The sequence below is a fragment of the Mustela nivalis genome, assembly GCF_964662115.1.
Source record: "Mustela nivalis genome assembly, chromosome: 9".
Lineage (NCBI taxonomy): Eukaryota > Metazoa > Chordata > Mammalia > Carnivora > Mustelidae > Mustela > Mustela nivalis.
This window is the reverse complement of record NC_139028.1, coordinates 16238571-16259053: the sequence shown is the minus strand read 5'-3', so window position 1 is coordinate 16259053 and position 20483 is coordinate 16238571. Positions and strand designations below refer to the sequence as shown.

The 20483-nt window shown below is 45.8% G+C and overlaps 1 protein-coding gene and 2 long non-coding RNA genes across 15 annotated transcripts in view; 2 read left to right on the top strand and 1 right to left on the bottom strand.

Moving 5' to 3' along the window:
- The window catches only part of DIXDC1 (DIX domain containing 1), a gene marked incomplete at its 3' end in the record, with an annotated part of 72125 nt that extends 51696 nt beyond the window's left edge, over nt 1-20429 (bottom strand). For 3 of the 12 annotated variants that reach the window (XM_082684327.1, XM_082684335.1, XM_082684334.1), the window contains exons 1-3: nt 20312-20417; nt 19117-19208; nt 6363-6428 (exon numbers count right to left, since the gene is read on the bottom strand). In XM_082684327.1, coding sequence (XP_082540453.1) covers nt 6363-6428; nt 19117-19173 — 123 coding nt within the window. In that variant the 5' untranslated portion in view covers nt 19174-19208; nt 20312-20417. Of the gene's footprint in view, nt 1-6362; nt 6429-10490; nt 11040-14136; nt 14164-19116; nt 19209-20311 lie in introns of those variants that run through there. The other 9 variants (XM_082684337.1, XM_082684340.1, XM_082684332.1 and 6 more) reach the window with 8 other exon arrangements.
- On the top strand, nt 1733-6932 carry LOC309841434. Its single transcript, XR_014299132.1, has 2 exons — nt 1733-2064; nt 6570-6932. It is a non-coding gene; the product is annotated as an uncharacterized lncRNA (long non-coding RNA).
- Nucleotides 9742-18003, top strand: LOC309841433. 2 transcript variants are annotated; one of them, XR_014299131.1, is made up of 4 exons: nt 9742-10266; nt 12415-12491; nt 13018-13205; nt 17673-18003. It is a non-coding gene; the product is annotated as an uncharacterized lncRNA (long non-coding RNA). The 2 variants fall into 2 exon arrangements; XR_014299130.1 differs by lacking the exon at nt 13018-13205.
- Nucleotides 20430-20483: the final 54 nt, after the last annotated feature.

The following is a 20483-nucleotide window of genomic DNA, read 5'->3' as shown; positions in this document are numbered from 1 at the left end:
GTAGGCAGAGATGCAGGCAGAGAGAGAGAGTGGGGGAAGCAGCCTCCCACTGAGCAGAGACCCTGATGCAGGCTCCATCCCAGGACCCTGAGATCATGACCTGAGCTGAAGGCAGCGGCTTAACCCACTGAGCCACCCAGGAGCCCCTTGACTGCCAATTCTTGTCAGCCATTGAATGAGGCGGTTTTTATGCATTATCTCCTTTGATTCTCATGCCCAATCATTAAATCTGTATTATTAGCCGCATTTCTTATGGAAAAACTTGCTGAAGACGACAGTATTGATAAATGGTAAAAAAAAAAAAAAAAAAAAAGGGATTTGAAACCACTCCATCTTAGTCTAAATATAATGAGATCAGCAAAAACTAAAATTATTGGGGCACCTGGCCAGCTCAGTCAGGAGAGCATGCAACTCTTGATCTCAGGGATGTGAGCACAGAGATTCCTTAAAAAGTAGATAAATAAATAATTTAAAAATAATTAGAATAGGCGATCGGATGGATAGAAAAAGAATCAGGAGAAAGTTTGGGAATCCGAGGATGACAGAATTTTAAGACGAGTGGTCGGTAAAGTCAAACACTGTCAAAAAGTCAGGCTAAGCACTGGGAAGCCCATTTCATTTAATAATTAACATGTTTTGGTGACCTTTTTGAGAACAGATACTGTAGAGTGATGGATTAAAAGTCAGAGGGCAGCTAACCCAGAAGACACCAGGAAGCAGGTAAACAGAGGCAGTGAGAGGAGAATGGATATTAGCTGGAGGGGAGGTGAAACAGGGAGCCAGGGTTTTCTAGGAAGAGAGGACATCTGGAGGCCATGAGGGGTAGGTGAGAGAAACAGACACAAGGGGAGGGTGTGAATGATGTGGCAAGTTTCAGAGGAGAAGACGAGGGCCACTTCCTCCTCTGCTCATGAGGAGGCAGAAGGCACTTTTTTTTTTTTTTTAAAGATTTGATTTATTTATTTGACGGAGAGATGGCAAGAGAGGGAGCACAAGCAGGCAGAGCGGGAGAGGGAAAAGCAGGCTTCCTGCTGAGCAGGGAGCCCAACCAGGCGCCACTGAAGGTCCTTTTGTGGAGAAGTTTGGAGGTGGGGAAAAGGTGCAAGTTGAACTAAGGTCAGCTGCTCCTCGGTGAGTCACATACAGGAACTACACCAGGTGGAACTGTCATACAAAGAAAACTTTATTTGTAGCAGACAAGGAGATCCCAGAGAGCAATTTCCAAAGCTGCAACTCCCTGAGCAAGGGAGGGAGGATGTGTTCTTTTTACTTAGGGTTAGGATGAGTATTCAGAAAGAGGAGCCCAGGGCGCCTGGGTGGCTCAGTCGTTAAGGGTCTGCCTTGCACTCAGGTCATGATCCCGGGTCCTCAGGTGGAGCCCTGCATCAGGCTCCCTGCGCAATGGGAAACCTACTTCTCCCTCTCCCACTCCCCCTGCTTGTGTTCCCTCTCTCCCTGTCAAATAAATAAAAATCTTAAAAAAAAAAAAAAGAAAAGAAAGAGGAGCCCTGCCATGGTATGTGGGGGTGGGGCTTAAGTTTGTGTGGGGGGGGTGGGGCATAAGTTCACACATGCACCTTAAGGTGATGTGCCTTGACGTGTGTTGTGCTCTTCCCTGGGCAGAGATTTTAGCGCTATGAGGTGAAGGTGACTGTCAGTGGTTCCATGGGTCACTCCATGGTCCATCTGTGCAGGCAGGAGTCAGGGGTTAAACTCAAACTGGTCTGGGCAGTCTGGGCGGTTATTGCTCCAGGGGTAGAGTTTCGGTTTATACCCACCGGGTCTTGTCTGAGTTAAGAGATACACTGGAAAGAAGAGCTCCGGGGGGTGGGGGTGGGGCTGATCACAAGCTTTGTGATCACAGATCACAAAGATCAGTGAGTATAAGAAAACAGTAAAGGTCAGGTCCTGGGATCTAGTTGCTAACCAGGGCAGTGGCAAGGAGCCCACTCCAATCGCCCCTCTTCACTACTGAAGTCGTCCGGCTTGCCCGTTGACAAAGAGAGGGACAGACAGAATGATGGAGGCTTTGGGAAAGGACACTGCGGGAAGTGGGAAGCACAGGTAATGCTAATAAATAGGCCCTGGCGACACCAAGGACTCAGCCAGGGCTGTAAACCATATTTTTTTCACTGAATCCACGAGCGAGGTTGCAGGTCTCCTCTGGAACTGCGGGGCAGGGAAGCAGGGATGAGCTCATGCAGGACCGGCAGCGGTCTGAGGGGGCCAGGGATCCCAGGGCGCAGGAGGCGGGGAAGGCGGTGGGAGCGCTGATAAACTGAGAGCACAGAGAAGACACAGGAGGGGAGAGCCTGAAGAGGCTGAAGTAAGTTTGATGGAATGGAGGAGTGAGGACATGGGGGTTTTGAGCAGAGAGCAGAGTCTCAGAGTTCAGGATGTCAAGGGCTGGATGACTCTGTGGCATAAGTTCCAGAATGTGGCCTTGTTTTAGTGGCACAGGGGGGACAGTCACCACAGAGAGGATGGGAGGCTAGACCACCTTCTTTACGGATCCTGCAGTCAGTCTGGGAGAGCTGTAAGTTTTCAATTGGTGAGGACAGGGGTGCCTGGATGGCTCAGTCATTAAATGTCTGCCTTTGGCTCAGGTCATGATCTCAAGGTCCTGGGACTGAGCCATGCACCAGGCTCCCTGCTCAGCAGGAGCCCTGCACTCCCCCTGCTTGTGTTCCCTCTCTCATTATGTCTCTCTGTCAAATAAATAAAATCTTTAAAATAAAGTAAAATAAAACAAAACAAAATAAAATAAAATGCTGAGGACAGTTCCTATTCTTCCCAGATTCATGTCATTTAAAAAACCGATAAACAGGAGCGCCTGGGTGGCTCAGTGGGTTAAAGCCTCTGCCTTCCGCTCAGGTCATGATCTCAGGGTTCTGGGATCGAGCTCTCTGCTCAGCAGGGAGCCTGCTTCCCCCCCCCTCTCTCTGCCTGCCTCTCTGCCTACCTGTGATCTCTGTCTGTCAAATAAATAAATAAAATCTTAAAAAAAAAAAAACGATAAACACACAATCATTGATATCATGGATGAAATCACTGACAAAATATTTTTGATTGAAGAAGGGCCTTTGTCATGTTGCTGCTGTCTGCAGGAGACAGAGACTCCTGAATGGCATCTCACTAGGGACCAGAGACTCCAGACGGAATGGGGCTACTCTCATTTGCAGGTTGGGGTGCCCTGGCTTTAGGACCCCACCCACCCAAGAAGTCTGATCTTGGGAGCCCAGCACTAAACCAGACCCCCTCTTTGACCTGAAGGCACCTGTACCTCACACCCAAGGGAATGGCCAGACCCTGTTGCTGCTGTAAATGCCTACTACTGGCTCAGAAGAAATGGATTTAAAGTACAAAGCAGACATTCAAGGGGACCAGCCACACCACCACTTCCCCCACGAAGATGTTTATCTTTAAAGAGGCCTGTAGTGCAAGCCGAGGCCCTCAGTAGCTCTGCTGCTTGGTTTTAAAATTTACTAGAGCTACTTCAGCAGCAGATGAAAGACCATATGCTTTTGCAAGAGGCTGTTACTCTCTCGAGGTTGGACTAGTAGTTTTATTTTTCTCTCTCTTCCTCCTCCTCCTCCCTTACTCTCTGGGGGCTGTAGTAGTTTTCTTCTTCTTCTTCTTCTCCTCCTCCTTCTTTTTTTGGCCCCAGTGTCTTTCTCAAATGTAACTCTTGTGAAAGGCAGATCTATAAATTGGAGACAAGCTTTCCTGGTCAAGGCCAGCGTGGGATTTAGAGCCTAGCTCACCCACCTTCTTTTTCCCTATCCCCAAACCCTGACCCCAGCGACATGAAATAACTTCTTAAGGGCTCCTTGCAGCAGGTGGGGAAAAAACCCCATCGAACTGTTTACTTCTAGCAGTCAATTATTCAGTGAAGACAAGAAGCAATAGGTTTGGCAAAATGAAAATATCTGGATTAGGATATACTTCTTGAATACGCCCCTAGCGCTCTTGTTCCGTTTCCAACAACAGCTGGAGAATCACAGCAGGACAACAGGTTCAAGTCAGGGCCACGGGGTTAGGTACAGCTGAGAGTTCTTGGGGTAGCGTCTGCACACACAGTGTGGGCCCTAGCACTCGGCTGCTATGATATCATAGCATCAACCAGATCACTGGCCCGATGGAGTTGATTGTTCAAGTCCAGCCAGTCTCTGGAATTTTGGATCTGGCCTTCAGGAAGAGAATCCATCTGTTTCTTCCCACCCATCTTTGTTTGACAAAGTTTTAAGATATAAAACCTAGATGATGCCATAGGCCATGTTGCCCACCTGTGAGAGAAAAGCCACACGGAGTGAGAGGGAATATAGCCACCCCAGAAAGTACCAGTGATGAGTGGCAAAGAGCAGAGGGAGGGAGGCTACAAGCGTGCAGCTCCCGATTCTCACGGAGACTCTGCTCCATTCTTGCCTTTCATATGGTTTAATTTTTCAGCCTTTCCTTGGATTCCACGAGTCAGTACATTCCACTTTCTACTTCTGCTTGCTCAGGCTGGGTTCCTGGCCCTGCACTTGCCACCGAACTAGCAAGACAATCAAACACACAGCATCAGTGACAGCACAGAACTGATCTTGATCCAGAATTAACATCTCTAACTTGTTCTGGGGAAGCTAGAGAGATCCCTGTGTCATCCAGCAGTCTAGAGAGACGGGGCTTTTGTGACCATCCTTTGAGTCAGGCATGGGAGGCGGGGAAGGGAAGAAAAGTGGATACGGCCACAGGGAAAGCTGGCTAAGCAGGGTTTTGGCTTGAAGAGAGCGCATGGCTGTAGAGCTGTGCAAATGGTGGTAACACCAAGGAGTAGCTGGGTGGGGAGCCCTCATCAACTCCGCAATCTCCATCAGCCTCTTCCAAGCCACTCCCAATAACCCTACAAAAGAAGTTAAAACTCTTCCAAGCATTGACAATTCCATCCACTGTCTTCACTGCAGCAGGAAGCTTGACCCTGAAACCTCTCTTGTGCCAAAGGTAACTTTCTTTCTGTTTCTCTTTGGAACCTGCCCTTCCTTCCAAACAAGTTTGCAAACCCGGCCTCTCCTCCCTATCTCCTCTAAGCCTCAAGGTCAAAGAGACTTCCTGCCAGGGACTTGCTCCCTTAGAGTCAGAGTCACAAAGGGCATTTACTGGGCTTCATCAGGCAAGTCTGTGATCTCCTGTTCCTAGGGCAGAAAGCATCCCAAACTGAGCCCTGCGGTTCCCTGCTGGCCGGCAGGAAAGACAAACAAGAAAAGCAGTGGGGGCTCGGGGTGTGTGTGTGTGCTGGAGTTCAGGAGGAGACCTGACTGGCTCTGGAAGGAAATCAGCTTCCCAGTGAAACCAAATTCCTGTGTGGGCCTGAGACCCTCCAGCAGCAGAAGATGAGGGGGTGGGGAGACGCTGCTGAGAACCTGAGGGGAAAGCAGGAGGTTTGGAAAGCTTGTTATTACTGGCCTGAATTCTGCCAGTAAGAGAATGTAATATGGTCTAGCCTTTCTATTAACTCTTTCAGGCCTTTGCTGAGCCAGGAAAGGCGACTTATTCATTGAACCTGGTGGCTAATTAGGTAAAAATCCCCTCGTGGGGGGATGACAAAGGTAAAAACATTACATTTCTTATTCCTGTAGGAGCAGTGTTCTTCAAACTAGTGTTGAGCCCAGTGGTCAAAGGACGATATACCACAAAGTGAAAAGCTGAAGACTTTCTGAAAGATTTCATCTTCTAGCCTTATTTTAAAATTACCATTAGAGGGGCGCCTGGATAGCTCAGTGGGTTAAGCATCTGCCTTCAGGTCATGATCTCAGGGTCCTGGGATCGAGTCCTGCCTCAGGCTCCGGGAGCCTGTTTCCCTGCCCCCCTCTATGCCTGCCTCTCTGCCTACTTGTGATCTCTCTCTGTCAAATAAATAAATAAAATCGTTAAAAATAAATAAATTAATTAAATTCCTACTAGTTACACATTCCACAAACACTCTGTTCCTTCAGGAGTACCTTATTAGGTAAGTGCTCAATAAATGCATGAGAATGAACAACTGAGCCTTCACTACAGATGAGTGTCCCCTATGCTAGAACAGAGCATGGAGCCCACTCTTAAGGCCTTTGGGATTGGTTCCCTATCCCTTTACCATACCTGTCCATTAAAGGTCACGTTCATGACTACTTCAGTGGGATTTGGTTTGGGGATAAGACATAAGGAAATATATTTAGTCAAGTGTCGTTTGGAGACTTTGCTTCCTGCACCCTACACGAGGCCAGTCATGGCCAATGAAGCATTTCCAGTGCTTCCCAGTTTCTCTGAAGTGCCTGGGGGTGTGGCACCTGGCCAACAGTGCCCCATCACTGCTCCACATGCCTGGCCAGCCCATCACTCACCATGAGGAACATAAAGCTGCCTGAGAGCTTGCTGCCAGGGAGCATCTGTTTAGCTGGCATTGACTCCTGTGGGAACAAAGCCAATGGGCCTGGGTGAGGAGAGGAGGAATCAGTCAGGATAAAAAAAAAAAAAAAAAAAAAAAAAAAGGTTAGGGAGTATAGTGCTTTGTTACATTAAAGAATTAACAGGACTTTTAATTTCTACAGCAAAGCACAGAGGAATTCATTGTGGAAACGTCTGAAAGCCTCTGGTTGGCCCCATGTTGCAAATCCTACTTCACGGAAGGCACAGGGCCCTGAGGAGTGATGTCTGCTGCAGCTGCTCCAACCTGCCAATCCTCTTCGTCACTCATTCTACGTCCCACTCATGTCACCAGACAAAGGCTCTTCCTGTCTTTCTCAGGGACTGCCAGGCAGATGAATCTCCATGTGGGGTCTAACTTTCTACTGTTCTCCTTGGAGGGAAACGGTAGGGAGAGGCCTCCAGGTTAGATGTTTCAAAAAAATTAAGGCTCAGACAACTCCCTTCCTGTTGACCAACCTTTTAATAAATCATTCCCATAACTTTCAGTCCCTCGGGCCATTTATACCACAGCCAAGCTCTGGTTCACTCTGTCTGACAAACAAAATTTCTGTATCGTCACAATTTCCCCAAGTTCGATACTCTGAACACTTACTTTAAGTTCACTGACCTGTGAGCTTCATTAGGGAACAGACTCTATGTTATTTGACTTCTATTTCCAGAGCCTGGCCTGGTGTCTGGTAAACAGAGTAATTCAGTAAATGCCTGTAGAATGAGAGCTCCCATGCATGTTTACCACACTGGCAGGAAAAAGTCTGGCCTCAGTGAGCAGACAGGTTGGGAAATATTTGGTACTTTTCAGGATATCATTAAGCAGAAGATAGCCCTGTGATCTCCCATGAACACTACCTCTTTATGGTTTTCAAGTTTTTTTTTTTTCAGTATACCTACAAATCCCTCCCTTTAAATTCCTTGGAAGCAGGAACCAGGCGTGTTTCAATTATTTTATCCATCCCCTCACTCAATAAATGAACTAAATAACTGAATGAATGAATGTTTATTGGCCAAACCATATTAGAGTCTTGTGGCTATCAAAACCTTTCAACACATTCACCAAAGTCTTTTTTAAAGAACGTCAGCCCCAGAAAAACACTTATAGAAATTTATGTTGGCACATCAACCAAAGACAACGTTCATAGGACAACATCAATATCAAGTAGCAGAGAAAACAAATAAATAGCTCTGAGGCGCAGGCAGAATGAGGAAAATGTGAACTGTAGATAGCCTGGCCAGGCTCAGAGCACAGGAGACGGGGATGGCAGCCAGGGTAGGCTACAGAATGTGGTGGTAGCCAACATTTGTGGGTAACTCACAATGCAGATCAACCATGTCAATGAAAGGAACTGCATTGACAACACTGGTATACATCGATTCTGTGGGTGATTTGTCAGGTGTGTTCAAGTCAAGGCTTTAGCCAGGGAATGCGGTAGAAGAAAATCATCATGCATACTGGCAAATGGCCTGAGAACAGGGCCAACAATGGGTAGAGGGAAGCCTTGATTCAGAGGGTAGGGTTTCTCTCTGCTGCAGGGTTCCCTTATAATTAACCAATTAGAGCCATAGCTTCATTTCCTGAGGCAGTTTTCTCTGCCACACAGAATGAGGTCACAGCCCTAACCACACAGATCTATAAAGCATCTGGGAGATGAAGAATGGCTTCAGATATGCTTGGATCATTCCCCAGAGATGATTGGACACATGTGTGGTATTCTTAGCCTCAGAGCTTCTCAGAGGAATCAAAGTGTATTCTGACACCAGCTTTTAAGTCCCTATTTACATCCTTACCACATGACTCTAACAAAGAGATAGAATATTACTAGATCTATCAAGCAGCCCCAGAAGCTGGAATAAATCAATCAGGGCTCCATCAACTCTGAAATAACAAATCATAGCAGTATTCATAAGCACTAGATATGATACTCTAAGTGAAAAGAATTATTTAATATAATTTATTTTGTATGTGAAAGAATTATTTCAACTCCAGGGGCCATTGGGATTTAACATATTACTTTTAGTAGTAATGAGATGATGTCGGTTTCTCAGAGAAATCAGAAGAACCTATTGGTTATGAGATTTCCAATCTACACATAGAAGGGATGGATTGTACATAAGCCTAGAAGGGGGTGGAGGGAAGCATACAGGATGGGCAGGAAAATCAAACATCAGAGAGGGACAAGGGGCATTACTGCATTATTCTAGATGAGTTCATTATAAAGTTGTATGCGTTGTTTTGATGAAGAGACTTTGTTACTGCTACAAACAGAAAATTCTCCCACTATCTTTTCCCCTTATGTCTTACCTAGAATGGGAGATCAGGGGATATTTATGGAAGCACTAAAGCATGAAAAAGACAGCCAAGCCTTTTGGCTCTTTGGTTGAAAGGTCTGGAAGTGCAAAAGGAGCAGAAGGCAAAGGCTAGGGTTGGCTGGGCTTGATTTCCTCCGCCTTAATAAGACAGTGGGACCTGACACACAGGAGCTGAGTTAAAAGGCGGGGAGGCCACAGAAGGACCTAAGAAGCTTCTGCCACAATTGGCGGATAAGTCAGACGGTATGAAGCTTGAGACCAGGGGAGGCCACGAGTTGAGAGAAGAGGAAGCAGGAATACTGGTAGCACTCAAAGAGGTGGCTTTGCCTCCACGGTGTTTCATCTCTCATTTACAGCTCTTCTGCAACAATCCCCTTACATGTGTTCAGGGAGGGCTGACGCAAAATGACGAGCCCTGCAGTGCGGGGTAGGATACAAGCCCCGCCCTTCAGTGAAGGTTGTGACACCCCTCAGCCAAAGGAAAATTCCGACTCTCGATTAAGTGGGAACTGCATTTCTGTAGTTTTCCTGTGTCAGGAACCAGGCTGGGCAGAGGGGCCAGGGCTGGGAAGGTCCTGAGACAGGTCGGCTGCTGAGCTTCTTAATTAGAAACAGGAATTGAGGAAAAAGCATACAATGCAGGGGGAAAGAAAATTTTACACACACATTCATGAGAAGGGTTACCTCTGGGACACAGGCCAGGTCTGGAGGGGTGGCCAAAGGCACGCAGTCTAGCTTGTAATAGTCATATTAAGAGAATGCATTTCTGCATTGTTTAACAAAAAACTGATCTTCAAAAAGTCTTATATTTAACAACGGAACAGAGGGAGAGGTGGAAAGAAAAAGAGAAAGGAAGAAAAGATGAAAGACACAACCAATAGCCTAGGTATCCTTGTAAAGGTCTTCCTGGATGCTGGAATCAGGCCACCCAGAGGGGTGGGGCTTGGAAGCAATGGAAGGCACATGGAGCAAATCACAAGGTAGGGGGGTAGGGTCCTAAACCAGAATTTCCTGGATCACAGGAGAAGGGAATGGAAGACACAACGGAATTCTGAGAGAAAACAGTGAAAAGAAAAAAGACCCCCAGGGAGTCCAAGCCCATACCGCCTGTCAGATTTAGGGTCCAGTTCCGCACTCTCACACAGAAAGGAGCAAATGCTGACTCCCAGGAAGGGCCGGGGAACTCAAGCAACCTCGCTCCTCTTAGGTCTTGTCTACCAACCATGCCCTTGGTTGTGAAGAAATCTACTGCCCGGAAAATGGCAGAAGACGAAGAGAGCACTACATGTGGACCACCTACTCACCCTGCCCTGTCTCAAACTTTCCACCAATGCAGTTCCACCCCACCCCTAACTTGGCCCACCCAGTTGGCTCCTGAAATAGAATGGGCCTTCCCGCCAAACATGCAGGGGCTTCCCTGGGGATTTCCTCAGGGACAATCCCGGGGAAGGGTGGAGACCACCTCTTCTGGAAGGAGATGACCTCTGAGTCTGTGGTCCTATCTCCTGGGCTCAGGTAAGCCCCCAGGAAGGGCATCGCTCAGCTTAGCCGCAGGCTGGCGGCCCTTCAGCTTTCTCCCGGTTAGCCATCTCGTCTGCACGGTACCACCCTGGCCCCTTAGGGCTCTGTGGACGAAGTGATCTGGGGTCCCCCGAGGATGGGGGCGGAGAACCCCTTCCAGAGATTAGGCGGGAGGCGCTGGGGGAGGGGAGCTGGGAGTGGGAGGAGCAGACAGTTACCTCATTGAAGCCCTCCTGCAGGACGTCCAGTAAGTTCCCCCGGGTCAGGCAGGCTAGCATTGTTCCTGCGGGGGGCTCCCCGGGCGGGGTCTCCAGGCCAGGCAGCGGCCGCCGCCTCCTCCCTCTGCACACAAAGACTCTCCGCTCAGCTCATTGGGATCTCTCCGGAGTCCCGGAGGCCACTTACTGGAAACCTAGACCCGAGCCAAACTAGCGCCTTCCACTGGGCATGCTCGCACCCGGCCTCCACCGGAGGGCCCCGGCGCTGTTGCGGTTCCTATAGAAACAGCTGGGCGCGCAAAGGGTGGAGGGGCGCTGGCTGGCAGCCCCCGGCCAGGCGTGCGTAAGGGGGAGCAAGGTGGGCGCGCGCGGGCGGGCTGGTGTGTGCGCGCAGCACACACACACACACACACACTCGCACACACTCTCTCTTTCCCTCTCTCTCTCTCCGTGCAACACACATACACCAGGCGGGGGGTGGGCGTGTGTGCCTACACTGCAGACACATACACACCAGGACCCCGGCGGGCGTGCGGGTCTGTGCGCGCGCGCTGCGAACATCCACACACGTGAGCGCACACACATACACTCCTTGACACACCGGCGGGGCGTGCCGGCGTGTGCCTGCGCTTGCAATCACACACGAGTTCACAAACCAGACCTGCAGGCAGGCGTGCTGGCGTGAGCGCACACTACACACACACACACACACACACACACACACGTTCTGCGGATTTAAGGCCAAACGCTCCACCACAAAATGGGTGGGAAGGGGACTGAATCAGGATTTTTTTTTTCCCCCAGACTAGCTGAAAACAGAGGTCTGGACAGTGAAATTGAACTAAAGCGGGGGTGGGGGGGTGGGGGGTGGAGGGAGGATAGAGGGAACTTTAGTTATTAATGGTATTAGAACACATTTAACAGAAATAATAGGAAAGAAATACCACGAGATCACAACATAACATAAACATCAAGGGTAAACCAAGGATCACCAAGGTTTTACACAAAAAAATGTATTTCTCTTAAATATAACTGCGGGGACGCCTGGGTGGCTCAGTTGGTTAAGCAGCTGCCTTCGGCTCAGGTCATGATCCCAGCATCCTGGGATCGAGTCCCACATCCCCCTGCTCCACAGGGAGCCTGCTTCTCCCTCTGACTCTGCCTTCCACTCTGTCTGCCTATGCTCGCTCTCGCTCGCTCTCTGACAAATAAATAAATAAAATCTTAAAAAAAAAAAAAATAACTGCGAAGGGGTGCCTGGGTGGCTTAGTTGGTTGAGCTACTGACTCTTGATTTAAGCTCAGGTTAGGGTTAGGGTTAGGGTTAGGTCATGGTCCTGGGATAGAGCCCCCACAACTGGCTCTCTGCTCAGCGGGAAGCCTGCTTCTCCCTCTCCCACTCCCCCAGCTTCTGTTCTCTCTCTGTCTGTGTTTCTCTTGGTCCAAAAACCAAAAAACCTTTAAAAAATATAAAAATAAAAGAAACAAATCTTTAAAGTAATAGAATGAACAAAAAAACCTGCTACAACGTAAAGCCCATATTTTTAGTCAGCTTTAAATGAATTAAATTGGTTTTAATTCAAATAAACACTACAGTTGGAGGGGATGGGCTAAATGGGTGGTGGGTATTAAGGAGGGCATTTGTTTTGATGAATGCTGGGTGTTTTATGTAAGTAAAGAATCACTAAATTCTCCTGAAACCAATATTACACTATATGTTAACTAAAATTTAAATAAAAACTTGAAAAATAAAATAAATACTGTAAAAATATCCTGGAACTTTTGAAAGAGTTAGGAAAAAGCTTCCCCAGATGAAATAGAGAGCTATTCCCCTCTGTTTCTAGTTATTCAAGTCACAGCCTTGATTATTTATTTTTAGGAATACTAGTCATTTGTACTCTCGGTGCACATTCTTGTTTCTATAGGAAACTGGAAGCTGAAAGAACACCCGTATTATATTACACCTCGTGATTCCTGATGGAGGGGAAGGCTTGACAGAATGGTAAGGCTCAAGGGAAGGTCAGGGCCTTGCCCAAGGACACAGCTGATCAGTGACAAAGGCAGTTTGATGATCTAGGACTCTACATGTAACGATTTTGCAGAAGGCCCAAATTCCTTCCACATATACTTCCTGGCAACTTGGCAGGAAAAGTCAGAAATGGTTCTTTTCAACCTCATGACCTCCTCAGCTCCTCAGCTCACTAGACAAAAAGAAAATCCCTAGGGAGCATCCAGAACTAGCAACATCTTGCCTGAAGTTCTAAAACTGCTAAACACAAGGATACTTCTGAGAAGGACACACTTCCCACCCTACCCCCAACCCCCTACCACAGCAAGCAGGAAGCAGAAGGCCCACAGAGGTGTTAAGTGGCTGCTGCTGATTGAATGCTGTGTTTTCCATTCTGGCAAAGGCAGGGGAAAAGACATGGCACCAAATCAAACTGAACCTGATCAGCCCATGAGTCAGAAGAGAACAGTCCTGGGGTGCCTGGGTGGCTCAGTCATTGAGCTGTCTACCTTTGGCTCAGGTCATGATCCCAGGGTCCTGGAATTGAGCCCTGCATCGGGCTTCCTGTGCAGCCAGAAGCCTGCTTCTCCTTTGCCATTAAAAAAAAAAGAAGAAGAAGAAGAGCACGGTCCTTCATAACTAACTGGGGAATTTAGCTGCCAAGAATTCCCCTTGCCATGACTGCAGCTCATGGTGTAATATGATCAGGTGAGTCACCAAACCATGTTCATGCAACAAGGCCCTTTTAAAACAGAAGCATGAAACGTCTAACAAAATAAAATTGCATGCAACATATCTACACGCATAGTGATGCAAAACCAAAACACCCAGTTGGTGGGTCCCTGGATAGAGGATTCTGGTTGGTTGCTGGCCCAACGTGCTTAGGACAGAGCAGAAAAAACTGAACATCAGAGGGAGGTCCTGCTGATAGTTACATGGCAAAAGGTCACTGTTTCTCAAAGAACAAATCCTTTATCAACATAAGACCTGTGAGCTCAATATTCCTAGGAAAAGAGTCATTAAATCACTGGATTTAAAGCTAAAAAAAAAAAAAAAAAAAGATATTTGACACACATGAAGGAATGAAGACTATTTACAGTCACTCAGCAAATCAATATGAGAGCTAAGATCTGAACCAAGTCCCTGATGCTCGGCCCTATGCTGTTTGCCCTGCATCTCACAGCATGCTGGAGGAATTAGAGGGAACGGTGGCGAACAGATACAAAATTTGCTATAGGGCATATGGCCCACAATTGCGCTATCCCCCAGAAGTCTATAATTATATCAACCACATATCCTACAGTAATGCTATGCCATAGGATTTTCTATGATGGAGAAAGTATTCTATCTGTGCCATCTAATCCACTGGCCACTAGCCACACGTGATTAGTAAGCACTTATAATGTGGCTGATGCAAAGGCAGGACTAAAATTTAAATAGCATTTAATTTTAATTCACTTAAATTGAGATAGTACCATTTTATAATATTCTGTGTCATTTTCCCCACACAACTATTAAAATGTTCCAAAAATTATAATATTTTCACATATAGTCTGCCTCTCCCACTTGGAACAAAATTCCTGTTGGAGCATATAATCTCTAGGGTTTTTTTTTTTTTTTGCTCAGAAGATGCACTCACCATATTTATCATGGCCTCCCTTACCAAGTAGCTCAGGTGAAGAACGAAGTGTTAGTTCTAAGCAGCATTAACATTTACTGTTCCCTCCATCTGCCCCATCTTGCTCTGCTGTCATATCAGCCTAAGAGCTGGGAGGGTAAGTAGGTTAGCTTAAAAGAATCAGGAATAACTAGGACAATGATCTGCACCCTGTAGGGCTAGGACATGGGGAAACTGCGAGCCAGTCCAGGTAGCTGGAACCACTCCCAACACTGCTGGCTTGTCATTCACTCAGCCTATGAGGAGAGGCAAAGGGTCCAAACTAGCCACTCTGTGTATCTCTGCCATGCTACCTGATTTCTGAAATCAGACCAGACCTCCTCCATCCTGTATTATTTTAACAATAATGGCACGGATACTTCCCTCACCAACTAAAAGCTACCAAATATCTATAGATAACCATAATAACAGGAAAATTGAACTTCTACTATGTGCCAAGCCCTATACTAAGCACTTACATACATTAGCTCATTTGATGGTCACAATTACCATAAACAGAAGTGTTGGGTCCATGGTCAAAGGAGCGAAATGGATACAAAGCGCAGGTCAAGCAAAGCTTTATTTCGCGCCAAGCATCGAGAATCAAACTGACCGGCCAGGGCCATCTCTTGCAAAGAGGCGACCTCTTTCTGCCTTACAGACTAACTTTTAAGGTCAAAGGCCATGTGGTTGGGCCTGGCCACACACAGGTGGCCAATGAGATTGTAACACAGAGAAAGCTGCATAGTCCTGCTAGGTCACACATAAGTGACCAATTGAATTACAATTTACCCTATAGTAGATACTTGAACTAGCCTATCACCTTGGTCAGAATTGGTGCCCAAAAGGCACCCAAAGGGCAGGGCCCATATTCCTTGGTAGCTAGGGAGACAGTATGCGCCCCCACTGATTGAATACCTCCACCTGGCCTGACCCACCCTTGTGTTTGGGCTTTGTTACCTGGGACTGGTTTCCAGGACTTGTTTTTAAGTAAGTTCCCTGAGTGGGGGCGGGCAGTGTCAGGATGGAGCTGCTCTGGCTAAATAGGCCCTTACATGTCGGGGGTTTTTATTATCCCCATTTTACAGATGAAGAAAGAGAGATCTGGCAGATAAGTAATTAGCTCCAGGTCCTATCGCTGCTAAGTTGTGAAGCTGAAGTCCAGGGGTTTTTTGTTTTGCTTTGTTTTGTTTTTTAAGATTTTATTTATTTATTTGACAGAGAGGAAATACAAGTAGGGGGAGTGGAAGAGAGAGAAGCAGGCTCCCTGCTGAGCAGGGAGCCCATGCAGGGCTTGATCCCACAAACAAGCCACCCAGGGCCCTAAAGTCCAAGTTCTTAATCATTACACAACACTTTTATATAATGCTTGAGACATAGAAGGTACTCAGTAAATGTTCTTTGTTGAACATTTGAATGATGAACGAGTGGAGGAAACTGGCAAACTCATTCATCACTCCTATTAATACAGATAATAATATGATGGCCTAAGTAAGACTACAGGCTTTAAACAGAACCGTCGTTCAGTGAAAATATTGACTGTGACTTCTCCCTGTATCGAAATGTGTGAAATACACACCTGTGTCAATTTAATACATGTATTGTGGGCAATCATTCATGACTACAAAGAAGCAGAAAGGCAGTCTGAATAAACAGATAATTAAAATTATCAACGGAAATATTTTAAATGACTGAAATAATTTCTTAATCTTTTTCTGTTTTCACACACTGGCGAGTTTCTTGGCAGTAACATAAGTTTACGATTTCTGCTGCATTTATCTTCAGAGACATCAGCATAAATGCCCACAAAAGGCTCGCATCTATCAGCAAAGCCCCCCACCCCACCCCGCCATGTTGTCCTGGCTCGTTTTTTGACTTTTCTGCCAGCCTACACCCCTTAATCTTACTTAGACAATGCATTCATCTTCCTGCTCAAATGGTCAAGTGTTTTCAAACACTCCTTTTTCCTGTCAGATATAAATTCCTCGTGCCCCACTCTTAAGACCCTCCCCCAAATTGTCTATGCTCAGGTTAGCAGGCCCCTCTCTGTCTCACATGTTCCCAGGGCTCATTTTCACCCCCATGCCTTCACAACTGTCCTTCAGCCTAGAAGGTCCCACGCTTCTGCCACTCAGATCTTTACTACGTCTAGTTCAAGTTCTGCTTCCTCCCAAAACTCCTCTGACCACTCTTGGTTTTCTGAAAATCAAGGCAGCTCAGATCTTAATCTGTCTCGAATACTCAAATCCTAGATAACCCATGGTTCATTCCTGTCCTTTTTTCAGGTTTCTGCTCAAATATCACTTTTACCTGTTCAGCCTTCCCTGACCACCCTATTGAAAATGACAATACCCAGGGAACCTGGGTGTTTCAGTCAGTTAAGCATCTGGCTTTTGATTTCAGGTCCTGAGTTCAAGCCCTGCACTGGGCTTCACACTGGGTGTAGAGCCTACTTAAAAATCAATAAATAAATAAAAGTAAATACATAAAATGACAGCACCCCTTCACCTAGGGACTCCCAAACCTCTTTGCCTACTTTATTTTTATTTTTCTTCCCAGCATTCATCACTGTCTTATATTGTCTGTATTTACTTGTTTGTTTGCTTATAGTCAGTGTCTCCCTGCTCAGAATGTAAGGCCCATGAGAGCAGGGAATTTGTATGTTTTGTTACTGGTTTATCTCCAGGAAAAAAAAAAAAAAAGTTTCCTGGCACATAGTAGATGCTCAGTAAATCCTGGCTGAACGAATGAGTATTCCTCTTTTTATAATTCAAAGGTCACAACATGTTCTATAGTATATCACTTAGCATATAAATATAGTTAATTTAGAAGTATAAATCTTAGTCTCTTTCAGTGTATTTCCAAGACAAATATAATTTCTAGTATCCTTCTATATTTTCATCCCCTTCATTGATGTCTTTTATCATTAAATGTGTGCTAAATATCTTGAGTTCCTATTATATGTCATTATATGCCAGTTCCCATTCTTTTAGCAAAAAAACTTAAGGAACTCACAGTTATACATAAATATACAAATATACAAAGAGGCAAGAAACAAGACTGAAAGACAGAATAGTAAAAGGAAGACTAGTAAAACTGAGAATCCAATATTAGTATGTGGGGACAGAGTGTACAGGGTGAGTGTGACAGACTGAGTGGGAAGAAAAAGGGAAAAAGAGACAGAATGGTAAGAGCCTAGAGTGGGATGTTGCCAAAGTAATCACCAGATGCTAGTGCTTAATATAAACTGTACTTAAGCAGATATGCAAATACATTCTACATGAATTTTTGAAATTCACATCTTGAAATCACATCACAAAAGTTATCTGCTGGTTATCCTAAAGGTAAAAATTAGATTAAGACTAGCGACATCTGGTGGATATTTTGGAAGTGTCTCTTAAATTTCTTTACTATGTAAACACTACACAAGTCCTCACACCTCTGGATTGCCATTCATATGTTACGGCTCCTAACTAGCTGGTTACTAACCACACTCTCATGAAATAATCTTTCTGCAGGACCTAAGGTCTCATTGCAAGAGGCAGCCTGATTTCTACCAAGAACCCTTCTATCTCTCAGCTGATGACCCTCTGCCTTCTGGAAGATGTATATGTAATTTGACACCAGGATTCTTCTTTTAAAAGGTAACTTATTACTTAAAATGCTCACGTCCTTTGACCTATGGATTCCACTTCTGGAAACCAACCCTAAGAAAAAAGTCTTAAATGAGGAAATCAATTTGTTACTCACAATGGGGGAGGGGAAACTAAAAGTCCAATAAACAGAAAAATTGTCAAGAAAAATGTGCTTACCAAACATTAGTAACCATAATAAAACATTTTTGAAAGATTTATTTATTATTTATTTGAGAGAGAGAGTGAGCATAAGGAGGGAGAGGGATAGAAGCAGACTCCCCACTGAGTGTGGAGCCTAACGTAGGGCTAGAGCTCATGACCCTGAGACCATGACCTGAACCAAAATCAAGAGTAGGATGTTTGGGGCGCCTGGGTAGCTCAGTGGGTTAAGCTGCTGCCTTCGGCTCAGGTCATGATCTCAGAGTCCTGGGATCGAGTCCCGCATCGGGCTCTCTGCTCAGCAGAGAGCCTGCTTTCCTCTCTCTCTCTGCCTGCCTCTCCATCTACTTGTGATTTCTCTCTGTCAAATAAATAAATAAAATCTTTAAAAAAAAAAAAAAAAAAGAGTAGGATGTTTAACAGACTGAGCTACCCTGACACCCCTTGACTCTTGCTTTTTTTTAAACTAAGTTTTGTGTGTGTTTTTTAAAAGATTTTATTTATTTATTTGACAGGCAGAGATTACAAGCAGGCAGAGAGAGAGAGAGGAAGAAGCAGGCTCCCTGCTGAGCAGAGAGCCGGATTCGGGGCTCGATCCCAGGACCCTGGGATCATGACCCAAGCCGAAGGCAGAGGCTTTAACCCACTGAGCCACCCAGGCGTCCCTAAAACTATGTTTGTTAATATGAAATTGTTAAAATATTTGTTTTAGGGATGCCTGGGTGGCTCAGTCGGGTTAAGCATGGGGCTCCCTGCTTCTCCCTCTCCCTTGGCCCCTCCCTGCTGCTCAAGCTGTCTCCCTCTTTCTCTCTCTCTCAAATCAACAAAATCTTTAAAAATAAATAAATAAATAAAATCATGGTTTGTAATATTTCCCAAATGCTCTATAATTAGCATGCATTATTTCTATAACAGACATTATTTAAATCTTTCAAACTGCATACATTCTGATTAATTGCCATAATTTTTTAACTTCTCCCTGATTTTATTTATAACGAATCAAGGGAGCTAGAATTTCTACAAGAAGGGGAAGCAAGAAAAGAAAGCAAATATATGACAATTTTGTTCCAGGATCTGAGTCTTGATGGAGAAATCCCCCAGTTGTGGAACTGTACCAAAATTCCATTAATGTCATCACACTCCTTTCAACAGTACACCAGAAACTTACAGAGGGCTCTGCTGGCATCAGGGAGTTACAGAGTCTCCTAACCACTTGAGTCCCCATCTTCGGAGTCCCTAGAAAAGCCGGATCAGGGCCACCTTAAAATAGGAAGAGGGACAATGTACAAAAATACTGGACAAGAAAAAAAATTCCAAAGCTAAACCAATCTACTAGTGTCAGGCCCCTGCCCCGAATCCATCAATTTATGTCATCTACAAGTTTCAGAAATGGGACCCTGGTCAGAAGGAAATCCAGCCAAAGATATTATAACCACAACAGGGCTATCCCAGGAGTATTTTAAAAACTAGCCACTTAGACTTAACAGTAATAAAGGAAAGACCAATGCTTCCGTATCAGTCAAGCAAGAATGCATTTTCCCTCCTCCCTAAGATAATCAGTCAATGACCACAGTAAGAATTCTGAAGACAAGACAGATAAATACTGGGAGTTCTGCTTATAGCATGCACTTCCATTCATCCTCAGGAATTCCTTTTAACCTAGAAGGACTGTATTAATATTTTAAAGCAGAAATTTTTACATAGCACTTTAAGTCTACAAAGTGTTATCACCTACATCATTGAATTTGACCATCATAGTAAACCACCGTTGGAAATAAAGTTCACGGTATTCCATCCCAGCTAATAATAAACAGGCTAGGGAGTTACTTCGCCAATTAGTATTGGAAGAAGTTTTCTAGCCACTTCTTCCAAGTCGACTTGCACTAGGTCTGTGCCAGAGAACAGGCCAGGAAAATGATGATAATGATGATAACGACAGCTTACATTTGACTACACACTATGTACAGTTCCAAGTGTTTTAAATACTCACAAACGTTCTATGAAGTCGATACTATGATTACCAACTATTTTGTGCTGTGATTCCATTTTCACGAAGTACTATGTCTGTCTTAAGGAATCCCCCTCTAAGGGATAAATCAAGGGGCATCGGTATTTGGGGAGGATGGCATACAGACTGAAAGGGCACGTCTCCAAGCTCTGAAAGTCTGAATCAGGAACTGCACCCTAAGAACCTGTAAGGCTCAGAACCTGAAACTTCCGCCGCCTCCTTTCCAGCGACGCCCCCACCCCCACCCCTCCGTGTGTCCCCCTTTCTGATCTGGACGCTCAGCCAGTGGTAAGTATATTTTCCAGGCACGTCCCCTCTGCTCTCCCCCTCAACACACACACATTTCAGCACCTACCTCTTAAATCCTCGGTGCTTCTGGTTCAGCATCTCTGCCCCCCTCGCCCTTCTGAGCTCGGCCTCCTCCTGATACAGCGTTGCCGCTGCGTTCCCGATGCCATGGTGACGCGAGGCCGGGCCCCCGCCCAGCCCCGCCCACCTCCGCGCCCGGCTCCGCCCACCTCCGCGCC